The 21,698-nt window shown below is 38.2% G+C and overlaps 1 protein-coding gene across 3 annotated transcripts in view; it reads left to right on the forward strand.

Annotated features, from left to right (window-relative positions):
* The window catches only part of LOC129761699 (beta-1,4-mannosyltransferase egh), a 97,937-nt gene extending 76,720 nt beyond the window's left edge, over positions 1–21,217 (forward strand). Inside the window, exons 1-3 of one of the 3 annotated variants that reach the window (XM_055759435.1) lie at positions 5,714–5,855; positions 12,112–13,294; positions 19,308–21,217. In XM_055759435.1, coding sequence (XP_055615410.1) covers positions 12,491–13,294; positions 19,308–19,880 — 1,377 coding nt within the window. In that variant the 5' untranslated portion in view covers positions 5,714–5,855; positions 12,112–12,490 and the 3' untranslated portion in view covers positions 19,881–21,217. Of the gene's footprint in view, positions 1–5,713; positions 5,856–6,007; positions 6,279–12,111; positions 13,295–19,307 lie in introns of those variants that run through there. The other 2 variants (XM_055759436.1, XM_055759434.1) reach the window with 2 other exon arrangements.
* The last annotated feature ends 481 nt before the right edge of the window (positions 21,218–21,698 follow it).

The raw sequence follows: 21,698 nt of genomic DNA on the forward strand, positions 1-21,698 counted from the left end.
ACTCAAAGACTTATAACCAATATTTGGTTGACACATGTCCACTTCACGTCGCCGTTGTCGCCGTTGACTGTTTATAGCACCTAGAGCCATCTTGTGGAAACGGAACTAATTAAGTTGCACACTCAATAAGAATCTAAGACTCGAAAAATCAGGAATATTAAAAGATTTAAAGATTTAAAGATTTAAAGATTTAAAGATTTAAAGATTTAAAGATTTAAAGATTTAAAGATTTAAAGATTTAAAGATTTAAAGATTTAAAGATTTAAAGATTTAAAGATTTAAAGATTTAAAGATTTAAAGATTTAAAGATTTAAAGATTTAAAGATTTAAAGATTTAAAGATTTAAAGATTTAAAGATTTAAAGATTTAAAGATTTAAAGATTTAAAGATTTAAAGATTTTATAGATTTAAAGATTTAAAGATTTAAAGATTTAAAGATTTGAAGATTTAAAAATTTTAAGATTTAAAAATTTTAAGATTTAAAAATTTAAAGATTTAAAGATTATAAGACCCACAAACTTTTGGTTAAGGAATGAAATGTAAGAAATTGCTACAAGAAAAAAAATTAGAACAACAACTTTTCCAGGATTTTTGAAAAATATCACTAATGTTTAACTCGTGACATTTTTGTGAGATTCTTTCTTAAAGTGGCTCTTTTTTGAACCGCGGCTCTTTTTGAGCCGAGACTCTTTCCAAAAGCGGCTCTTTTTTGAACCGCGGCTCTTTTTGAACCGAGACTTTTTCCAAAAGTGGCTCTTTTTTGAACTGCGGGTCTTTTTTGAGCCGAGACTCTTTTGGAAAGCGGCTCTTTTTTTTAACCGCGGCTCTTTTTTGAACCGTGGTTCATTTGTAAAGAACTGTGGATCGTACACTCGTTCTGACGGAGCGGCTCGAATGGGCGGCTCGTGAGCGCTCGCCGTTCTCTAAAATCATCGCGAATGACATGTTCTTTTTCTACTTAGAAAGAAGCAACAACATGCCAAACGTGAGAATATAAACACAAAAATGTTACGACTAAAACATTATTTACAAACATTTTATAAAAAGGGCAATATATTTAAGACTATAGGGCCTAAAATGTATAAAGTAGACGTCTTCGATGAAAATCCTTATTTTAGTAAAGTAAATCAAAATCTCGACTTTAAACAAAGTTAGGATTAGTTGTTTTTAAAAAAAAAAGGAAAACTAGAAGTGGGTTATATCTTTGATATAACCGCAAGGTGGACGTAGGACTAATGTTGACTTAGCAATCAATAAGTAACAAGCATATAAATCTTAGACGTTTCATCTTTCGAATAAAGTGATTATCATACCACTTCGTTTAGCCGGAAAAGAATTATTAACGTTCAAAGGGGGAACCGATTCCTCCTCGGAAATACCCAGAGCAAATAGTACAAACTCCCCAAGCCCTGACAATTGGAATCATCGTTGATCCGGAGGAGGATTATTAACGCTTGAGAAGGAATGGATTCCTCCTTGGAATTACACAGCGAAAATAAGACCCCATTCCCAACAATTCCAACTTCTCAATAACGACGATCGATTGCAGCATTCGTAAACAAATAATTTTATAACGCCGATTTTATAATTGTGATTTCTTCGATATGTAATATAATATCCACTTCGATCATATCCACTACACCGTATCATAACATATCAAATCCTTAGTCAATCCGAGTACAAAGTACCCGCTGCCTGCATCTAATTTGCTATGACAATTTCCCCTGGCTCCATGGTTTTTAATCTTTGTTAGGGAAATTTTCCGATTTGCAGAAACGCATGCGAGTACAAAAGTACCCGCAGCTCTCATCTATTTTCCAATGCGATTTTCCCATGTTTCATGATTTTGAAGTCTGTGTTAGGGAAACATTCCAATTTGCAGAATCGCAAACGAGTACAAAAGTACCCGCCGCTCACATCTATTTCGCAATGCCGATTTACCCAAGCTTCACGATTTAGAAGTCTGTGTTAGGGAAACAATCCAATTTTCAGAAACGCAAATGAGGACATAAGTACCCGCTGCTTGCATCTAATTTTCTATGCCAATTTCCCCTGGCTCCATGGTTTTGAAGTCTGTGTTAGGGAAACATTCCGATTTCCAGAAACGCAAGCGAGTACAAAAGTAACCACTGCTTGCATCTATTTTAAAATGCCGATTTCCCCTGGTTCCATGGTTTTCAAGTCTGGGAAACATCCATCCATTCCAGCGATCGTACCTCAATCTTTGCGCAATCATAACTGAGTGGATTTCCGAGCGGCACTTGCTTATATACCGATTGGTGTGATTTCAATAACCTGTTTTGAAAGCAATTTTAGGGCTATTGAAACAAATGTTTGGATCAAAAAGTAACAAGCATATAACGCGTAGACATTTTATCTTTCGAATGAAGTGTTTATCATACTATTTCTTTCAGTTGTTTAGGAGCTATTAACACGCAAAATCTCGTTCTCCGGCGTAACGCTTTCGATTTCGAAAGTTTGAACTTACACCCCAGTATAGAAATGAAAGACGTCAAAAATTGTTGTTAGAAAAACTTTTTCCCTGTAAAAGTGTCCATCTCCCGATGTATGGATGGCCTGTTGGTTATTGTATGGGCTATACAAATATTTTATTTGACAATTTAAAAAAATAATACGTTTTTGAAAAAAATGAATTTCAATTTTTATAAGTAGCAGTTTTGATGTATTTTTTCATGAAACTTCGAACGATTCCCAACATTTCTGCAAAATTTTGGCCCATTTCAAAAAGTAATCTAAATATTTTTAGAGATTCCAAATATGCAAAGTTGCTTACATGTCCAATATATCAATATCACCAAAAAAGTTTCACAGCAATCTGAGATGGCCAGCCGAGTTGGCATGAAATTCGTCAATACTGTCTTCGTCATACCTGTCTTGCTCCTGCCTGCAGGCGGTCAACATCATTTTGGAGACTCGTTAGTGTATCATGTTGTGAATAAAATCGTGGTGCGATTTTGCTCGCAACTTCAAACATCGCAACCACAACAATGAAATCCATGGTGTCGCTAAATGTAGATTCAAATGGTTGCCATTAGGGGGTTTTAATGTTTTGCTCTAAGAAATGTGCAGTAATGGAAGGATGATCATAAAATCGCCTGAGAACGTGTTCATGTCAACTGAAAAGAGACCGGCGCGATAATTCTTATAGTAGTAACACCAAAAAGAAAAATAACGCTTGCGATGCTTACTCATTGGGCCTGATCACGAACGTCACTTCACGGTGAAAACGAAGTGAATTGTATACAACGTTATTACGGCTGCCACCGTGTGTGTAGAATCCGGAAGAGTTCATCCGTCGTGACAACTTTGATGAACTCGGTGTTATTATGAATATCACGATACTGTCACGTCACGGGGAAAAACAAGTATATTTGTCACTTGTGTTTTAGATGGTGAAAGCTAGTCACGCTTTCACCATCTAAATGGAGGAATGGAGTAAGTTTAATTTCGGATTTATTTAGCTTTTTTGCTAACATTTTGAATCTTGTCTTGCTTATAGAGAAAGAAAAGATAAACAAACAGCAATTTACCCGCTTGGTGGTATTTTTAGAACGAAATCCTGTTGCATCCAGAGAACGTAAATTTGTTTATTTGGATTCGATAAATGCGCTATGGGACTAAAAATGTAGCTCCCGTAGACCGATTGAAACATGGCGAAAGGTCTAATTTCGATTGCCCTAAATGAATAGATGAATAAATAGAAAAAAAAATGAATAAATGAATAGAATTTTTTGTTTCTTTAGGATTAGACTAACACAGAGTTGCAACCCCATAAAATGGTAATGGAGGCCACTGGCCCAAAACGATAGTTATGATTGATTATTTATAGAATTGATTTGTTGATATTTTGAATATAAAATAATAACTGTAATGTTTTTCCAACATTGCAGAGCTAGTTTTTGTAATTCAAAAATTCGCAATTGGTGGACAAGACCCGAATTAGGACGATAGTTACATCGAATAAGGCCATTGATCTTTTATTTTTACGTAATAGACATTTTCAACGATATTGTTTTGAAGACATACTGAAAGAATATTTAAGTTTCAAATAAGAAAAAAAGAATCATTGAATCATTTTAGGCTTTTGGCATATTCCTTGAAACTCATCAGATGTTTCATATGAAAATTATGCTTCTGATCGACGCTACTGTTTCTGTTTAAATAATTATATCAAACCTCATGTCCCGTATATCAAATTATACGAGAATAGGAAGGATAAGAGGATTAAACTTCAGAATCCCAAATGGAAGTAGCTATGGATAAATTCGGGTTTATTCTGAGATATAGAAGATATTATTATCCATCAAAATTGTAGAAACGGTTCTTTAAAAATGATTCTAACGTTGACCTTCTAAATTCTTCTCACTCTTCAAACGAGTAAGACAGAGCTGAGTACAAGAGTATGCGAGATATCGATTATTAAACTCATGATAGTCATGCTTTATATCTAGAGTAATTTATAGAAAGAAGAAATAAAACTACATTCCCATATGTTCAACAACTACATTATTCAAGAGCAACCAAGTATTCCTTCTTATCTTTGAACCAGCGTTTGATTCAGCAAACTAACGCACCAAGTAAATGATTCATGGAATGAGTCCGAATAGTTGGCATTGAAATACCGAATCATCGAGGTATAATCGCAAACTTGTCATTCTGAAACATACGTTCAATTGAATGGAATATTATTTCATACACTTATTAATTTTACCTACATAACGTTCAAACGTCCGAAATTATGCAACCGACATAACGTTCAAACGCCTGAAATTATGCAGCTGACATGTCTCTTATAAACGGGAATGAACTCTTTCACTTCACGGAGTTTATTTTTACACGTGACAATGATGATAGACACAAATAGATAAGGTGAAGTGTAAGTGACGTGATAGCGTTTGTGACAGTGATGTTCGTGATCAGGCCCATCATTCTCGGGAGGGAAAGGAGAATCATTACTTAACCATTTTCAGCTGTTTCTATAAAACTACGATTTGATACCACAAAAACTTTCTATTAAATTTTTATTTCAAAGATTTCGACCCATATCCAAAGTCATAATCAAGCGGATTGGATAATACAGCAATAAAAACCTTTGCACTATGCTACAGGAACCAATGCCTCGATCTCACATATTACAACTGATAACAGCTAGATGTTGATGGCAAAGTTGGCTCAGCTTTGTAGCCAATTTCTGTATCCCGCCCAATTAAATATCCACTGAACATATGTACCAACGTATCCAAATAACGCCTATATTTGTTACATCGGGCAAGATAAGCCTCAGACCAGTGAGTACAAGTGCTTCAATAGATAAGTCGTGCGAATGCCAAGAGTGGTGTGCGATTACGATGAATTAATCGTTTAAGTTTTTTGCGCCGAGGTTCATTTTTTTCTAATTTGTTGCGAAATAGTCAAATAAGCCGTGACTGAGTGACCGAATCAGATCTGTAATTTGTTTTCGGGCCAAATCCGCTCGATCATTGATTGCAAGGTCGAAAATCATCTCACGCTCGACTTGCTGCCAGAGATTCGAAATTTGCAATTCGAAGAATTGTATTGTTCATGAAAGAACATGAGTTTGTGTTTTGATATTCGAAGAAGTTATATTTCCAGCGCGCTGCGATGGATTGGACTGACGCGACAGTGGTGACGAAGCGTGGGGTCGCTGATAATGATAACTCCTGTTGAAGTGTACTACCCAGTGCAATGCATTTGCTGAAACTTAGTGTCGTTCGTATCGTCGGTCAGGGTTGACATAGCCGTTGCTGATAAATGTGCAAAGCAATACTTTGGTGATTTCGTGGCTGACTTGGTGGGGTGCAGGAGAGCAGAAGGTACGGTAACATGCGGAATGATCGCCACAATGCTAACGTTCTTCGGTGGCGACAACATCTCCGTCATGTTGCATAATCGTGAGTTGGAAAACGCGTGCGCGGAAACTGCAGGCATTTTTCCCCATAACGTCCTTACATACTATTGTACTGTTGTGTCCACCCACCAGGGCGGGATCCCGCAATGGGTATTGCCTGTCTACTCGTCGCGAAGTATACGAGGAAATGTAGCCAGAGACAGAAAACCGGTCGGACTCAATTGCCTGGCGTTTCTTTATTGGTCTGAGTTCAGTGTGTTAGCAGGGTGCCGCCGTTTTGGCGGATCATATTCCAAGTAGAAAAGTTGGTTCGGTGGTGATTTGCGGCTGCATATTCTAACCCTGGGTGGCATGAAAGTTTAACCTTGAATCAGCTGTTTGTGTTATGGTAAAAATTATCTGTTGGCCGGATATAATTTATAATTATTATTGTTACTTCGTAATAAGTGGTTGTGTCATGAAATTGCACAGTTAAAAATATTATCGGTGAATATGGAAACAAGAACCGCTCGTTGATGGAAGAAAAAATAAATATTTACATACCGCAAACGATGCAACTTGATTCGTCGTAACCGGCTTTCCGTTGAGTATTGTTGCGACAAAAAAAGCAAACAGCGCTACTCATAGTGAATCACACGCCTGTAATGGTTTTAATTGAATGGAATTCCACCTACATTGTTTTGATTTTAGATGCTTATTCTCTGTTTTGTGAGGTGGTTTTTCGTTCGACGCAGCAAATGTCATCGTATACTTTCAACTTAAAATTAATGAGGGATAATTTTTTCCGGTTTCAACGAACACAATGAGATTCGTTTGATGTTGTCTCGCCTAGTGTGTATGGTTATATAATTTCCGCTTCATGTGGAGCCGATACTGTGACACTACTTAACATTACTCCTGGGATGTATATTTCATTATTGTTTGAAAAAATAATAGTAGCTATATTTGGCTTTTCTAAAATGAGTGACATTTCAATTTGTTCCTTACCTAACGAAATAATATACTTTTTCTACCGGTTCAACATCCATCAAAGTTGAAACCAAAAATGGACCGAGCACGGAATAAATGCATGTATGCCTTGTGTTACCGCAGTCATTTGATTTCTGATTTCGGATGTGACCAAAGTGACGGCTCATCATCTGGTTAATTTACTACTAGCTGACCCGGCAAACTTCGTCCCGCCCAAAATTGGTTTTTCGTTATCATTCACGTTTTCTTACTAAGCGCACGTTCATGGGTGCAATCGCAGAACTGTTCATTGATTGATATTCTAATCTACCCTTTAAAATTATTTTTTACTATAACATTTCAGTACTACAAAAACTCGACATTATAGTATCAGATTATTTTCAGACAATTCTCGTGCAAGATTTTTCATCCACTTACAAATAACATGTTTCTTCGTTACATCGAATAAATTTTTGATACAGAAAATATAATAGAATAAAGACAGCCCTAAATCGGACAATTCCTTTCTCGAGTTTTGCTCTTATCAACACATTCGCAAATTGCTTATAATGAATTTTTCCACATTCCTCGTCAGTATACGCTCGTAAGTTGGCAGCGCATGTGGAGTGGTGATGAGTTCGGTCGTTGGTTACACACGATTATCCCTAAGGTCTCGACGAGTGCATGGTTCAAGGGATTGAATGTAGGTCGTGATTTCATTCGCGTGATATCTCGGCTTATGTCCAATCACTACAACCTAAACGCGCATCTCTATCGTATTGGGCTCGCAGCAAACAATCTTTGTGATTGTGGCGATGGCTATCACGACATCGAGCATGTTGTCTGGTCGTGTATCCGATTCCATGCTGCTCGCTCTCAGCTCTCCAGAGCACTGAGAGCACAAGGCAGACAATCGGATATCCCCGTCCGGGATATCTTAGGTAGCCGCGATCTTGATCTTCTGCTTCATCTATACCTGTTCCTCAGAAACGCAAATGTCAACGTTTAATGATGTTTCCTTCGTTGTGTCCCTGTTTCATATCCATCCTATCCGATCTATAAACTTTTACTTAGTTGCGGCAATACATACACACACTCTTTACAGATACACGGGCCAAAGGTTGTGCAGTCCACTGATGATTCAACAAGAGCCAAAGGTTGTACCGCTCATGACAACTCTACACGAGCTGATGATTGCGCCGGCTAGCGACCATTCTATCCTGGATTCCTCGAGTCGAGAAAGACGCACCACGCTAGATATGGGGTACAGACTAGGGGGGCGTTGCTGATTAATGGTCAGCTGCATCCCAATAGGAAGTATCCCGTGTCGGGCACACGTACAGAGCATCGAAGACTGCGACATACCAATTATGAGAACACTTGTAATACTAACCTCGAGTCAACCGCGAGTAATCGGTTACATATTACTAACATAGTCTAAGCAAACATTGTCAAAATATTGAACTCCCGGCCCCGTTAGGCTGACGCCATATGAGCCTTAATAAAATATATATTTTGGAAAAAAAAACACATTCGGCGATCCATTTTTATTTATATAGATAGAAGACGATATAGGATTGCGTTTTATCACATTAAAATCCATTTCCACTTTCGAACGAAGATCAATTTCGTTACCGCAATATGTATACGTCAATATGTAATTGCAAAATACATGCGAATTGATTTTTTTGAATTTTCCCATTTTCCTTCGAAATTTTCAACTGACATGTTTGGTTGGAATATGTTTGTTTGAAATATGTGCATTATTTTTATGGGACCCCCTCTCTTTTACAGATGAGGAAAGGGTGTCATACCATCATGAAAACATTTCTCGTACCCAAAAACCCTCACATCCTAAATTTGGCTCCATTTGCTTGATTGATTAGTTCTCGAGTTATGCAGAATTTTGTGTTTTATTTGTATGGCAGCCCCCATGCCCTTAGAGAGGGGGTAGGTGTGCCGAATCACCATAGAAACATTTCGTGCCCCCTAAAATCTCCACATGGCAAATATGGCTTAATTTGCTTGATTAGTTTTCGAGTTATGCAGATTTGTGTTTCATTTGTATGGGAGCCCCCCTTTAAATAAGGGGGGGAGTGTCGAACTACCATAGAAACGTTTATCGATCCCTAAAACCCTTATATGGTAAGTTTGATTCCATTTGTTTGATTAGTTCTCGAGTTGTTAAGCACGCTCCCCCTTCCCCCTCTTTAGAGATGGGAAAGGAGTGTCAAACCACCATAAAAACATTTATTGCTCCCTAAAATCTCCATATGCCAAATTTGGTTCCATTTGCTTGATTAGCTCCCGAGTTATGCAGAAATGTATGTTCCATTGGTATGGCAGTGCCACCCTCAGAGAGAAAGGAGGAGTGTTTATTCGCCATAGAAACATTTCGTTTCCCCTAAAACCTTCGCATGCCAAATTTGGCTCCATTTGCTTAATTAGTTTTCGAGAAATTTGTCTTCCATTTGTATAGCAGCTCCTTCTTAGAGAGGGGGATGGAGTTTCTAACCACCGTAAAACATTTATTGCATTCTAAAACCCCATATGCCAAATTTGATTCTCGAGTTATGCAGAAATTTGTGTTCATTTGTATGACAGCTTCTCTCACCCCTTAGAAAAGGGGGGTGGAGTGTGTAACCACCATAGAAACATTTATTGCACCCAAACCTTCATATGCCTAATTTGGTTCCATTTGCTTGATTAATTATCGAGTAGTGCAGAAATTTGTGTTTCATTTGTATGGCAGCTCCCCCTTAGAGAGAGGGGTGGAGTGTCTAACCTTCGAAAAAAAAACATTTGTTGCAGGCTAAAACCTCCACATTCCAAATTTGGTTTCATTTGCCTGAATAATTCTCGAGTTATGCAGAAATTTGTGTTTCATTTGTATGGTTAGCCGACAAACCGGCTGATTATTTCCGCCAGAAAGATGGGAAAAAGGTGTGACTAGCGATGGACAATACTATATTATATAATTATTTAATTTGTAACCATTTTTGCAGAAGTACATTTTGAGAAAAATGTATTTTAATTTTTAAAAATCTTTCAGTGTTAATTTTCTATTTTTTTATATTTTTAATGAAAATTTAAACAGTTTGCCACATTTCATTCATGACCAAAATTTTGTACGTCGTATAGTTTTTAGGTAGAGTTTTTATTTGTAAAAATAAAAAAAAAACTATTCTCTTTTTCAAAACGTAGTGTTTTTTTTTATATCTCAGGTATCCAAGGTTGATTGAATGAAGGGAATGATCATACTTTTTTTTCTTCAATTGTACTTTTATTATCTTTCGATTGTGATTGGTTTCAGCCAGTGCATTACCATTTGTGATATCTGCTCTGCCAAAAACATGCAACGGACTGAATCTGCACGACTTCGTTGCATTGCTTCGTATTAGTTCTCGAGTTGTTAAGCACGCTCCCCCTTCCCCCTCTTTAGAGATGGGAAAGGAGTGTCAAACCACCATAAAAACATTTATTGGTCCCTAAAATCTCCATATGCCAAATTTGGTTCCATTTGCTTGATTAGCTCTCGAGTTATGCAGAAATGTATGTTCCATTGGTATGGCAGTGCCACCCTCAGAGAGAAAGGAGGAGTGTTGATTCGCCATAGAAACATTTCGTTTCCCCTAAAATCTTCGCATGCAAAATTTGGCTCCATTTGCTTAATTAGTTTTCGAGAAATTTGTCTTCCATTTGTATAGCAGCTCCTTCTTAGAGAGGGGGATGGAGTTTCTAACCACCGTAAAACATTTATTGCATTCTAAAACCCCCATATGCCAAATTTGATTCCATTAACTTGATTAATTCTCGAGTTATGCAGAAATTTGTGTTCATTTGTATGACAGCTTCTCTCACCCCTTAGAAAAGGGGGGTGGAGTGTGTAACCACCATAGAAACATTTATTGCACCCAAACCTTCATATGCCTAATTTGGTTCCATTTGCTTGATTAATTATCGAGTAGTGCAGAAATTTGTGTTTCATTTGTATGGCAGCTCCCCCTTAGAGAGAGATAGGGGTGGAGTGTCTAACCTCCGAAAAAACATTTGTTGCAGGCTAAAACCTCCACATTCCAAATTTGGTTTCATTTGCTTGAATAATTCTCGAGTTATGCAGAAATTTGTGTTTCATTTGTATGGTTAGCCGACAAACCGGCTGATTATTTCCGCCAGAAAGATGGGATAAAGGTGTGACTAGCGATGGACAATACTATATTATTTAATTATTTAATTTGTAACCATTTTTGCAGAAATACATTTTGAGAAAAATTTATTTTAATTTTTAAAAATCTTTCAATGTTAATTTTCTATTTTTTTATATTTTTAATGAAAATTTTAACAGTTTGTCACATTTCATTCATGACCAAAATTTTGTACGTCGTATAGTTTTTAGGTAGAGTTTTTTTTGTAAAAATTAAAAAAAAAACTATTCTCTTTATCAGGTATCCAAGGTTGATTGAATGAAGGGAATGATCATACTTTTTTTTCTTTAATTGTACTTTTATTATCTTTCGATTGTGATTGGTTTCAGCCAGTGCATTACCATTTGTGATATCTGCTCTGCCAAACACATGCAACGGACTGAATCTGCACGACTTCGTTGCATTGCTTCGTATTACCAGCTTATGAAAGCATTTCTTTTGAATTTTCCACCATAGACAACAACAGCAAAATGAACAACGTTGAAAATCCATCGCGTTTCGAAAACATGAATCACGCAATGCAGTATGTGTAGTGGATTTTTTTCTGTTTCAGCCGGTCCCTATTATGTACCATTTCGAATTTGTTCGAACGCTTTTCTTTTTTTTTTTCAAGCAAATTAGTGTCGCCTGACAGTCTACTTTGGATGGAAATATAACGAACGCAGGTCTACTGCTGTGTCTATACGATTCTCGTTGAGTACTGTTGCTACTCGTGCGGTTGAATAACAATGTAATAATTGAACCTAATCAATAGGTTTCAACAAATTCGATACTCTGACACCTTCAGAAAACAATATGACAAAACAACTGCGAACAATGAATGTGACAGTGATTCAGCCGTGATTTTCTTTCTCGAGTTTCGTCAGAGCTATTCTTGGGGATGATTTCATAATATAAATTCAATTTATCAAACTATCTTATCGCGTTCTGTGCGCCTCACTGTCACGAATCACATTTGTGCTTATGGAATTGTGTCGATGTTTGTCACGCGTCCTTACTAGATTTTCGTATCTCAAGAAATGCACTTGCACTAACTGAAGTGTTTTGTTTTTTCTCTTTTTTTTACAGGAAATTATATAAAATTGGTGCGAGCAACGAGTATAGCGTCCCTGACAGACACTGATACACAGAGGAACGGCTCGTATAGGCGCCATGCCTCGGCAGCACTCGCCAACAGTCACGCCGTAGTCAGTCCACTCAACATGACTACACATCAAACTTGAGCCCGAGGAAACATTTCCATTGATCTCAACCGAACTGGCATAGATAGAATGGGAGCCTAGTTCTGTGTTCGTGTGAACTCAAATTGTCCATTTGAATCAGAATCAGAGCTACGGAAGGTATTTGTTGCAGCGAAGCTGAAAGTATCGAACTCTTAATCGAAGATCAAAAAGAGACTTCCCGGAGACACGACAACCATCGCCGCGAGAGAGGAAGAGTGCGTAAGATGCTGAACTCCATCTCGAAGCATTTGCTTCACTGCGCGCTGCTACTTACGTTGCTCGTATTGTTCGAGGTTTTCTCGGGAGGCATCAAAGTCAACGAGAACAGTTTCGTATCGATCGATCCTTGGGAGGAGTATGGCACGATACCGACACTTCTGCTGTACCTCTTGCGGCTGCTTACGTTCCTCACACTGCCTCAGGTGTTGTTCAACTTCTTCGGACTGGTGTTCTACAATGCCTTTCCCGAGAAGGTAGTGCTGAAGGGATCGCCCCTGTTGGCGCCCTTCATCTGCATCCGGGTCGTCACACGAGGCGACTATCCTGACCTGGTCAAATCAAATGTTCAACGGAACATGAACGTTTGTCTGGACACGGGGCTGGAGAATTTTCACATCGAGGTCGTAACCGACAAACCACTCAATCTGCCGAAACATCGGCGGACGCGGGAAATCGTCGTTCCGAAGGATTACAAAACCAAAACGGGTGCGTTGTTCAAATCACGAGCGCTTCAACACTGTCTGGAGGATACCGTGAATGTACTTAACAACAATGACTGGGTGGTGCATCTGGACGAAGAAACTCTGCTGACCGAGAACAGCGTGCGGGGCATCATTAACTTTGTGTTGGACGGGAAGCACCCCTTCGGCCAGGGACTGATAACCTACGCCAATGAGAATGTGGTGAACTGGCTGACAACGTTGGCCGACAGTTTCCGTGTGTCCGATGACATGGGCAAACTGAGGCTGCAGTTCAAACTGTTCCACAAGCCGTACTTCAGCTGGAAGGGCAGCTACGTGGTTACACAGGTAAGCATCATGTGAATTGATGGTGGTGGAATGAAACAAACGGTTTTATTGAATGTTGTAATTTTTTTGAACATTTGTTCAATTATTCTGAAAGATACTTAATGGGTAATATTTCCGCATTATTACTGATTATGTGTGTACACAAATCGAACAAACCTATCGAAAACCTGTGGAGCAAATTCAAATTAAATAAAAAAATTACAAAACATGGCTGCATTAAGAAGGATATTGACCATGAACATTTTTGTTTAAAAAAATACAAACTATGCATTTGAGATATGGCAAATTATATATTTTGACGTAGGATTACGTCTTTCGGGAACATAAAGGGGTACAAATTAAAAATCGAAAATCAAGAACATCGTGAAAATTGTCCAATTTCAAACGCTTGTTTCTCAGTCATTTCATGATGGATTGATGAAATTTTTGCGTCAATCGATTTCGGCACTCCATAACAATTTTTTGTATTCAATAAAATAATATATGTCATATAACTAACTATCGAACAATTGAAAAAATCTCAACCCCTATCCTAACGGAAATATCCATTCCTAATTGGTCGAAATTGACGGCATATGCGGCGGTTCCCTAACAGAGACATAAAAAACAAACTGCCTGGGGGAAATCGGCAATGCAAATATATGAAAGTAGGAGGAGCTTTTGTTCCTATCGAAAAGTATTCCCTAACAGAGACATCAAAACCATGGTGCCTGGGGGAAATCGGTATTGCAAATACATGAAAGTAGGGAGAACTTTTGTTCCCACCGAAATGTGTTCCCTAACATAGACATCAAAACCAAGCTGCCTGGGGGAAAATCGACATTGCAAATATATGAAAGTCGGGGGCATTTTCGTATTGCAAGTAAGGTGAGTGATACCTTTAATTTTAGCGAATAAAATTTAAATTTGGAACTTTAATGTTGGCTGCTTCGTAAAATTTCATATCAATGACCGATCGTGTATTGTGAAAATTTAGCACAAGTGTAATCCATTTCGGTATCTTTTATCTGATACGCACCATCCAACGACTGTTTACCATCTTTCGGTCATGATCACTCGGTAAACACTGGTGGAGTGAACAAACAATATCTAACAACCAAACAAAACGGCCCTTATCAGAGCCACCAAATCATTATCAATGAGTTCAACGCTGTAATTTATTAAACATATCCAAAATCAACGGATAGCCTAACGGAATCCTACGACAACTATGCGGTCGTGTCGTAGACACAACCCTCCTGCGACTTTTTTTTTGTAAATAATGTACTAATTTTAAACATCGATCCATTACAACTCTTAACAAGGAACCATTTCGGCACGACTCATAATTTTGAGATACGAGTGATCAAAGATTTCTCTTACTAAAATATATTCGAATGCTTATAACTCGAGCATTTTTTAAAAGATCGCAAAGATGTTTACATCAATTGATAGGGAATATTTCTGAAGTAAACGTTAATAACTATTTTCACTGTGAACGAATTCTCATGATTTGCATACCAATCGAATCGGAAATTCTCTAAGATTTGTTTGATATGCTATACATTACAATTCGCTAATCTCTAAACGGTTTAAATTCATGAAAAATTAATCATTCATCAGCTAATCTAATAGTTTTCAGCAGTTTGTTATTCGATACGATTAATCGTCACACTGAGAGAAATAATTAGTTAGACTAATATTCCTCATTTGCTAGAAAGCCATATGTAATCAAAAAAGTGTTCATTCCGCCTGAAAATCAATTATTATCTTTTACGCTCCCATAAAGTCGTAAACGGCCGTACGTTTTTTTCTCTCTAGGTTTGGATCGATTAATCGACGTAAATTATTTGTTCGCTTCGATTATTGATTGTGCAGTATTCGTTCGATTAATAGTCGATTTCTGTAGGAAGTATTCGATTAATCGATTAATCGAACGATTATCGGGGATCACTAGTTCCAGCTGAAATGTATTTCCCCAACACAGACCTCAGAACCAAGGTGTCTGAGGAAATTGGCATTGCAAATTCATGCAGGTCAGGTGTATTTTTGTTCCGACTGAAATGTGTTTACCTTATAAAGAGATCTAAACCAAGGTGTCTGGGGAAATCGGCTTTGCAAATACATGCAAATCGGGGGCATTTTTGTTCTGACTGAAATGTGTTTGCCTAACACAGACATCAAAACCAAGATGTCATCATACCAAACGTGAAAGGTCTGTCATTAAATTTACTTGTAACGAAGAACGTAATCTATTGCATGAATTGACCTTACATGGCATTATACAATCTTTTTTCTCACAAAGAAAATGTATTGAATTCAATTGGATTCGGAAATTGTTTCATTCAATCAAAATTTTAATCAGTACAAACAAATGATTGCTAAGCTAAGGTAGTCCTACGTCAACCTTGCGGTTATATCATAGATATAACCCACCCATTATTTTTTTTCTAGAAAACTTTAATGATTTTTATCAACACGCTGAGTGCCATGTCAGTCATCGGTGACTGACACCGAGCTTTCCGTTCAGATCGTGACTGACACCGAGCTTTCTAATTTGCCAATATTGCGCTTCGCATTTGCTGTACACGATACCGGCGAGCGCGCGGCCTGGCGGGAAAGTCGATATAAAACCGCGTGGCATTCAACGTGTTAATAAGAATCATTAAAGTTTTATGGAAAAAAATCAATTTTTACCTTTATTATCAAATAAGTTTTTATTTTAGAAGGTACAATAAGCAAGATAGCTTTTCATTCCAAGGTAGTAACATTTAGTTTTATGTATCCGTGCATGTATGGGTATGCTTGTACCCACAGATTCTCTTTATGCCCTGATTCATCTGGTCCAAACTCCATCATCTGGTCGAACACCATCTTCACGGGGTTGATGTCCGGCTATCTTGCAACAAGCCCTGCCTATCGCACTCGTTCAGTCTTGGCGACATTCTGGATGCTGGATTCGTCGTAAAATGTATCCTCATTTTCCGTATTTAACCCATTAACGACCAAGCTGTAAAAATTATTTTTTTAACAAATGCCATTGGTGTTATTTTTATTATTGGCATTACAGAAACCCCAATCTTCAAGAATTATTTTTTTCCGGTTATCCGTTTTCCGGAAAATGACAAAAAATCAAAAAAGCGCCAAACAAAAACATTGGCCAAAACCTACATTTTTGTTCCTGTAGGATATTCAATCCAATCGTTTTTCCCCTACATCACAATGTGTGTTATCAAAGTAATATTGTAGAAAAGTTTACATATTCTTAAATTTTGTAAGGTTTTGTTTTTTGTTGGGTTATGTGAGGTTATGTACTTTCCGCACATAGTTGCTGTAAACCGATTTTTATGCCCAATAAAGTGATACAAATTTGAATTAAATTAACAGTAGGTGGTAGCTAATAGACTAAGCTATCATTTGATGCCAAAACCTTACCATATGGTTGCTTTCCAAAGCCATGAAAAATTATCGAAGTTGCTGTTCGATTTTTCGAACGCTTGGTATAAAACGGATTAATTTTCTCGTACAACGTCGTATATTGTACTGAGCATTCTGTGTTCGAAAAAACTAGAAGTGGGTTATATCTGTGATATAACCGCAAAGTAGACGTAGAACTACCGCTGGCTTTGTAATCATTTGTTTGAAATTGCATCGGAATCAATTCTCAATGGATGAATAAATAATTATGTCTATAGATTGCTGAAAGTTTTCCTTGTTAGCGTGAGAGTGGATGAGTATGAGTATGAAATTATTATTAACATGAAATTCAATTATTTCGAACTTGAGAAAAGAACCGTGGTTTTGCAAAAGCAACTGATGAAGTTTGATACATAATTCTATTTTGTTCTCGTGAGAATAATACACGAGAGATTTCATGATCATTCCACGCGAAAGCAGAATAGAAACTGATGCTCTTGGATATGATTGCATCACGGGAACCGAATGCGCAAATCTTCCTTTGCTCGAGCGCATTTGCAAGCGAGTAAAAGAAATCACAGCATGTATTCGCGTTGGAGGCTTCTCCAGGTGCCTTGATTTTGCGTCCGTGTTCGGGAACACATTCCGATCACCACAAAAGCAATCATCATCAATGAGCAATATTGTCATGATTTCAATAGCCGGTTTTCAAAGCAATTTTTAAGCTATTGAAACGAGTTTTCGGTATAAATAAGTGAAAATCATATAACTCTTTGACATTTTATCCTTCGAATGAAGGATAATTATATTATACCACTTCATTCACCCGGTAAAGACGTATTATGTCAAAACCTTGCACTCCAGTGTCACTCTCTCGTTTTCGAAACTTTGAATTTACACGCCGGTACAGGAATGAAAGACGTAATCCTACTTCAGAAACAAGTTCTTGCGATTTCTCTTCGAGCATTGTCCATACTGTACTGTGCCCGCAGATGATGACCGAATGTATCCGAGATTTGTACATTGTACACTTCGTATGGGCTCGGAGTTTGTTGGACTTTAGTGATTTGATGATCCCATACCATTTACTACTGTTGTTGTTGTCAATTGTTATCAAGAAACCAGAGTAGATAAATTCGTGGACCACCTCGAGCTTGTCGCCGTCAATTACAACACTACTATCGAAAAGGGTTCTGTTACCACCAGCCTGATAACTTCCCCCAAATACTATTGGTATGACGGTGAAAGAAGTGCTGGGTTAGAATTGTATAGGCACCATTTAAAATAGTGATTGCAAGGTGGTTCTCACAATCCAGGTTACAGGCTTCTTTCTTTCCAAAATTTTATCGTGTAAATCAACATTTTGCAGGAAGTCCCGTTTTAAAATTCTTGATGATAATTTTTTATTTTCGCGCTTCTCAGTGCTACCAAATATGTTTACTATGTTACTTATGTTTACTCATTCTCAAATTTATGTTATGTTTGTTCTTGTCAGCGATAACTTTGTAGTCTTACGTCAACAATGCGGTTGTTCTGGATACCACACTTCTGGTTTTTCTCAATCAACAGACACTTTTTTCCTGTTGGTCATTTTACCGTTTTACCACTCCAATAATATAATTTTTGATTCATTCATTTGATAGCTTCGGATGATTCAAATCGAAAATTTGTTGTTGTTGTTGAGTGTTGATTAATTCACCGCAACAGCAACTTCCTGGCAAACGGCCCCCACAGGTACGCTTCCAGAAGTCCAGATGTTGAAGCCAATTTTCGACGGATTTCAAGCATAAATAGGTCGATACTGCTGCAATTTCACGTTCGATATTCATACGAAGTTCATCATTCGTCGCTGGTTTGTTGGCATAGACCATAGACCATAGACGTAGCCACAAAGGAAATAGTGTATCGGCGTCAAATCGCACGACCGAGGCGGCCAATTGACTGAGCCATTTCGTGAGATAACACGCTCACCAAACCTGGTTGTCAATAAATCGATTGTTAAATTCGCTGTGTGGCTTGTGGCGCCGTCCTGTTGAAACCACATATTTTCCAAGTCCATATTATCCAATTAGGGCCAAAAATATTCGATTATCATTGAGCGGTTCTGATTCCCATTCACAGTAACGTGCCGGTCTTGATCATCACGGAAGAAGTACGGCCCAATGACGCCGCCGGATCATAAACCGCACCAAACCGTATTTTTTTCGGAATGCAAATAGTGACTCATGGTGTACGTGTGTATTGCTGCCTGACCGATAATGCATCTTTTGCTTGTTGACGAAACCATTCAGTCAGAAATGAGCCTCATCGCTGAAGATGATTTTTCGATGAAAATCCGGATCATTTTCAAGTTGTTGCTGAGCTCAATTCACGAACATACGACGCTTCTGGTGGTCAAGCGGCTTCAGTTCTTGCGTCAATCTTGATCTTTCCATTATGAAATGGCGAACCTTACTGAAGAGAAATGTCAAGAGAGCGGGAAAAATATGGCATCGTTCGCTGTCCCTCTCGGTCTACTTTTGTAGCGTCCCTATTCAAATACCCTCTATAATAACAATTCGTTGATTTTATATATCAGGCAAAACTGTTAATCACAACTTTTTTTTTCTCCTTCCAGGTCCACGCGGAAAAAGAGGTATCATTCGATAATGGCGTAGATGGTTCGGTCGCTGAAGACTGCTTCTTCGCGATGCGTGCGTTCGCCAAGGGATACACGTTTAACTTCATCGAGGGTGAGATGTACGAGAAGTCTCCGTTTACGTTGCTGGATTTCCTGCAGCAGCGAAAGCGTTGGCTCCAGGGTATCCTGCTGGTTGTCCACTCGAGCACTATTCCGCTGAGGAACAAGCTACTGCTGGCAATTAGTGTGTACTCCTGGGTCACGATGCCACTGTCCACGTCGAATATGATCTTCGCTGGACTGTATCCGATTCCATGCCCGAACATCGTGGACTTCTTGTGTGCATTCATCGCTGGGTTCAATATCTACATGTACGTGTTCGGTGTGATCAAATCGTTCTCGCTGTACCGCTTCGGGGTCATCAAGTTTCTAGCATGTGTGTTAGGAGCTTTGTGTACGATTCCGATCAACGTGGTGATTGAGAATGTGGCGGTGATTTGGGGCCTCGTAGGGAAGAAGCACAAATTTTACGTGGTGCAGAAGGATGTGCGCGCTCTCGTTACTGTTTAATGTCGTTTTCGTGTACCGCGGTTAGGTCCTTTGATTTCCCTCACTGGCGGCTATCGGCGATCGATTATTGCTTATCCAACCGGAGGCTTTATCTGTAGTCACGAAGTTCGCGTGTTTCCAGGGAAAAGGTGACATGATTAACCATTTAGCTGTTGTTATCATGTGTATATTTTGTAGAACTTATGTATTGTTTCTGAATTTATCAGAAAAATAAGTATTTTTGCGTTTTAGGAAGGAAAAGTGATGTACGGTTTAGTGATTCACCCTCACGAAAACTGGAGAAATTATGTAACACACGGGCAAAGATTTTGGTTTATTTAGAATATTAGAATTAGTCATGGAATTAAGAGGAGTTGTGTGAGATATCTACAGTTCAATGAGATTTCCATTCTCTGTTATTTATTTCTGTGTATATTTGTGCAGGGATGTTCCACTTTGGTAAGCCTTCTATGTGTACATTCAGTATATATTTGAGAACCGTGTTCTCCAACGTGTATAATTATTATCATTATCATTTATAGTTCACACTTTCGTTAGCGTCCCCAAGGTGAAATGAGAATGATAAGTGCATCGTAACGCCAACAACAGCGACGAATGACGAGGGGGTCCAACCTAAAAATCAGACTAAAATAACGCCGCTTTTACGATAACTCTGAAACCATAGTCACACTTTGTTCAATCATTTACTCCATTGCGACAAATTGATTTGTAACATGAAACTCGCGCGACAATGAGGACGGATCTACTTATGTAACTAATTTAGGAAGAAAAAAATATACAGTCAAGAAATACCAACACTCAGAAACATGCTATTAATGATATATGAGATCAAGCAAGCAAATAAATTATTCACATCTAATCGAAATAAGACAGAAAACAGAAAACCCACGTCCATACAGATACACGTTGTTCATTACCTATTTAGCTTAAGAGATGGTAAAAATTGTCGATAGTAAATTAAAACTAAACAAAAATTTAAAAATTTCCAAAAAAGTAAGCTGCATAAACCTCTAGTAGTAATTTGATAACGTATCGCATCACAACACGTAGAAGAAGAATGATGAATGCAAGCTAGCAGCAGTTATTCCAGCCATGATGAAAGCAGGAATGTTTTTATGCTTTAGGAATGTTTCTATACATTTTTTCTATAGAGACACGAACGTCATTTGATGATGTGAATCGAAACATCACAAGGCAATGAGATTGGGTTACAGAACACAAAATCGCCGCTATGCAGCAGAGAAAAAAACACAAGTAAAATTCATTAACTACCTGTAATGGAATTTCTTATAATGATTATAATAAAAGGTCAGATCGATTAAAAGTTTAAACACAGAGAGTCAGATTGTGATGTTGGGTGGAACAAAAAAGAAAATCACACTACTGTTTTTTTTGGCAGACTTATCTCACTTCTTAACTAGGCGAACCTAGCCAGAATTTTCACCTGCCCCCGGGCTTCTGAATGCCAAAGGGGGACTAGGCTCTGCGGAATGCACGTATCTGCATGCTCGTGCTGTTTTAGTCCTGACCGAGGAATTGTCGGACAATCGCGCAGGTGCTAAGGATGACCGACTTTTGGATGCCGGCCAATTCCTTCTCGATGTTCAACACCTTTAGCGCTTCCAGAAGTGTCTTCGGGATAATTCCAGTTCCAGAGAGAACGACTGGAACAATTCTTGGGACCTCCCTTAGCCCCCACAGTTCCTTGAGCTCCACGGCCAATGGTCGGTACTTGCAGATTTTGCGACCGTGGGTCTCCTCCAGATTCTGGTTCAGTGGAATAGCGACATCGATGATGGTGACTTTGCGGTCGCTCTT

Source organism: Toxorhynchites rutilus, chromosome 1 (assembly GCF_029784135.1).
Source record: "Toxorhynchites rutilus septentrionalis strain SRP chromosome 1, ASM2978413v1, whole genome shotgun sequence".
NCBI classification, from domain to species: Eukaryota; Metazoa; Arthropoda; class Insecta; order Diptera; family Culicidae; genus Toxorhynchites; species Toxorhynchites rutilus.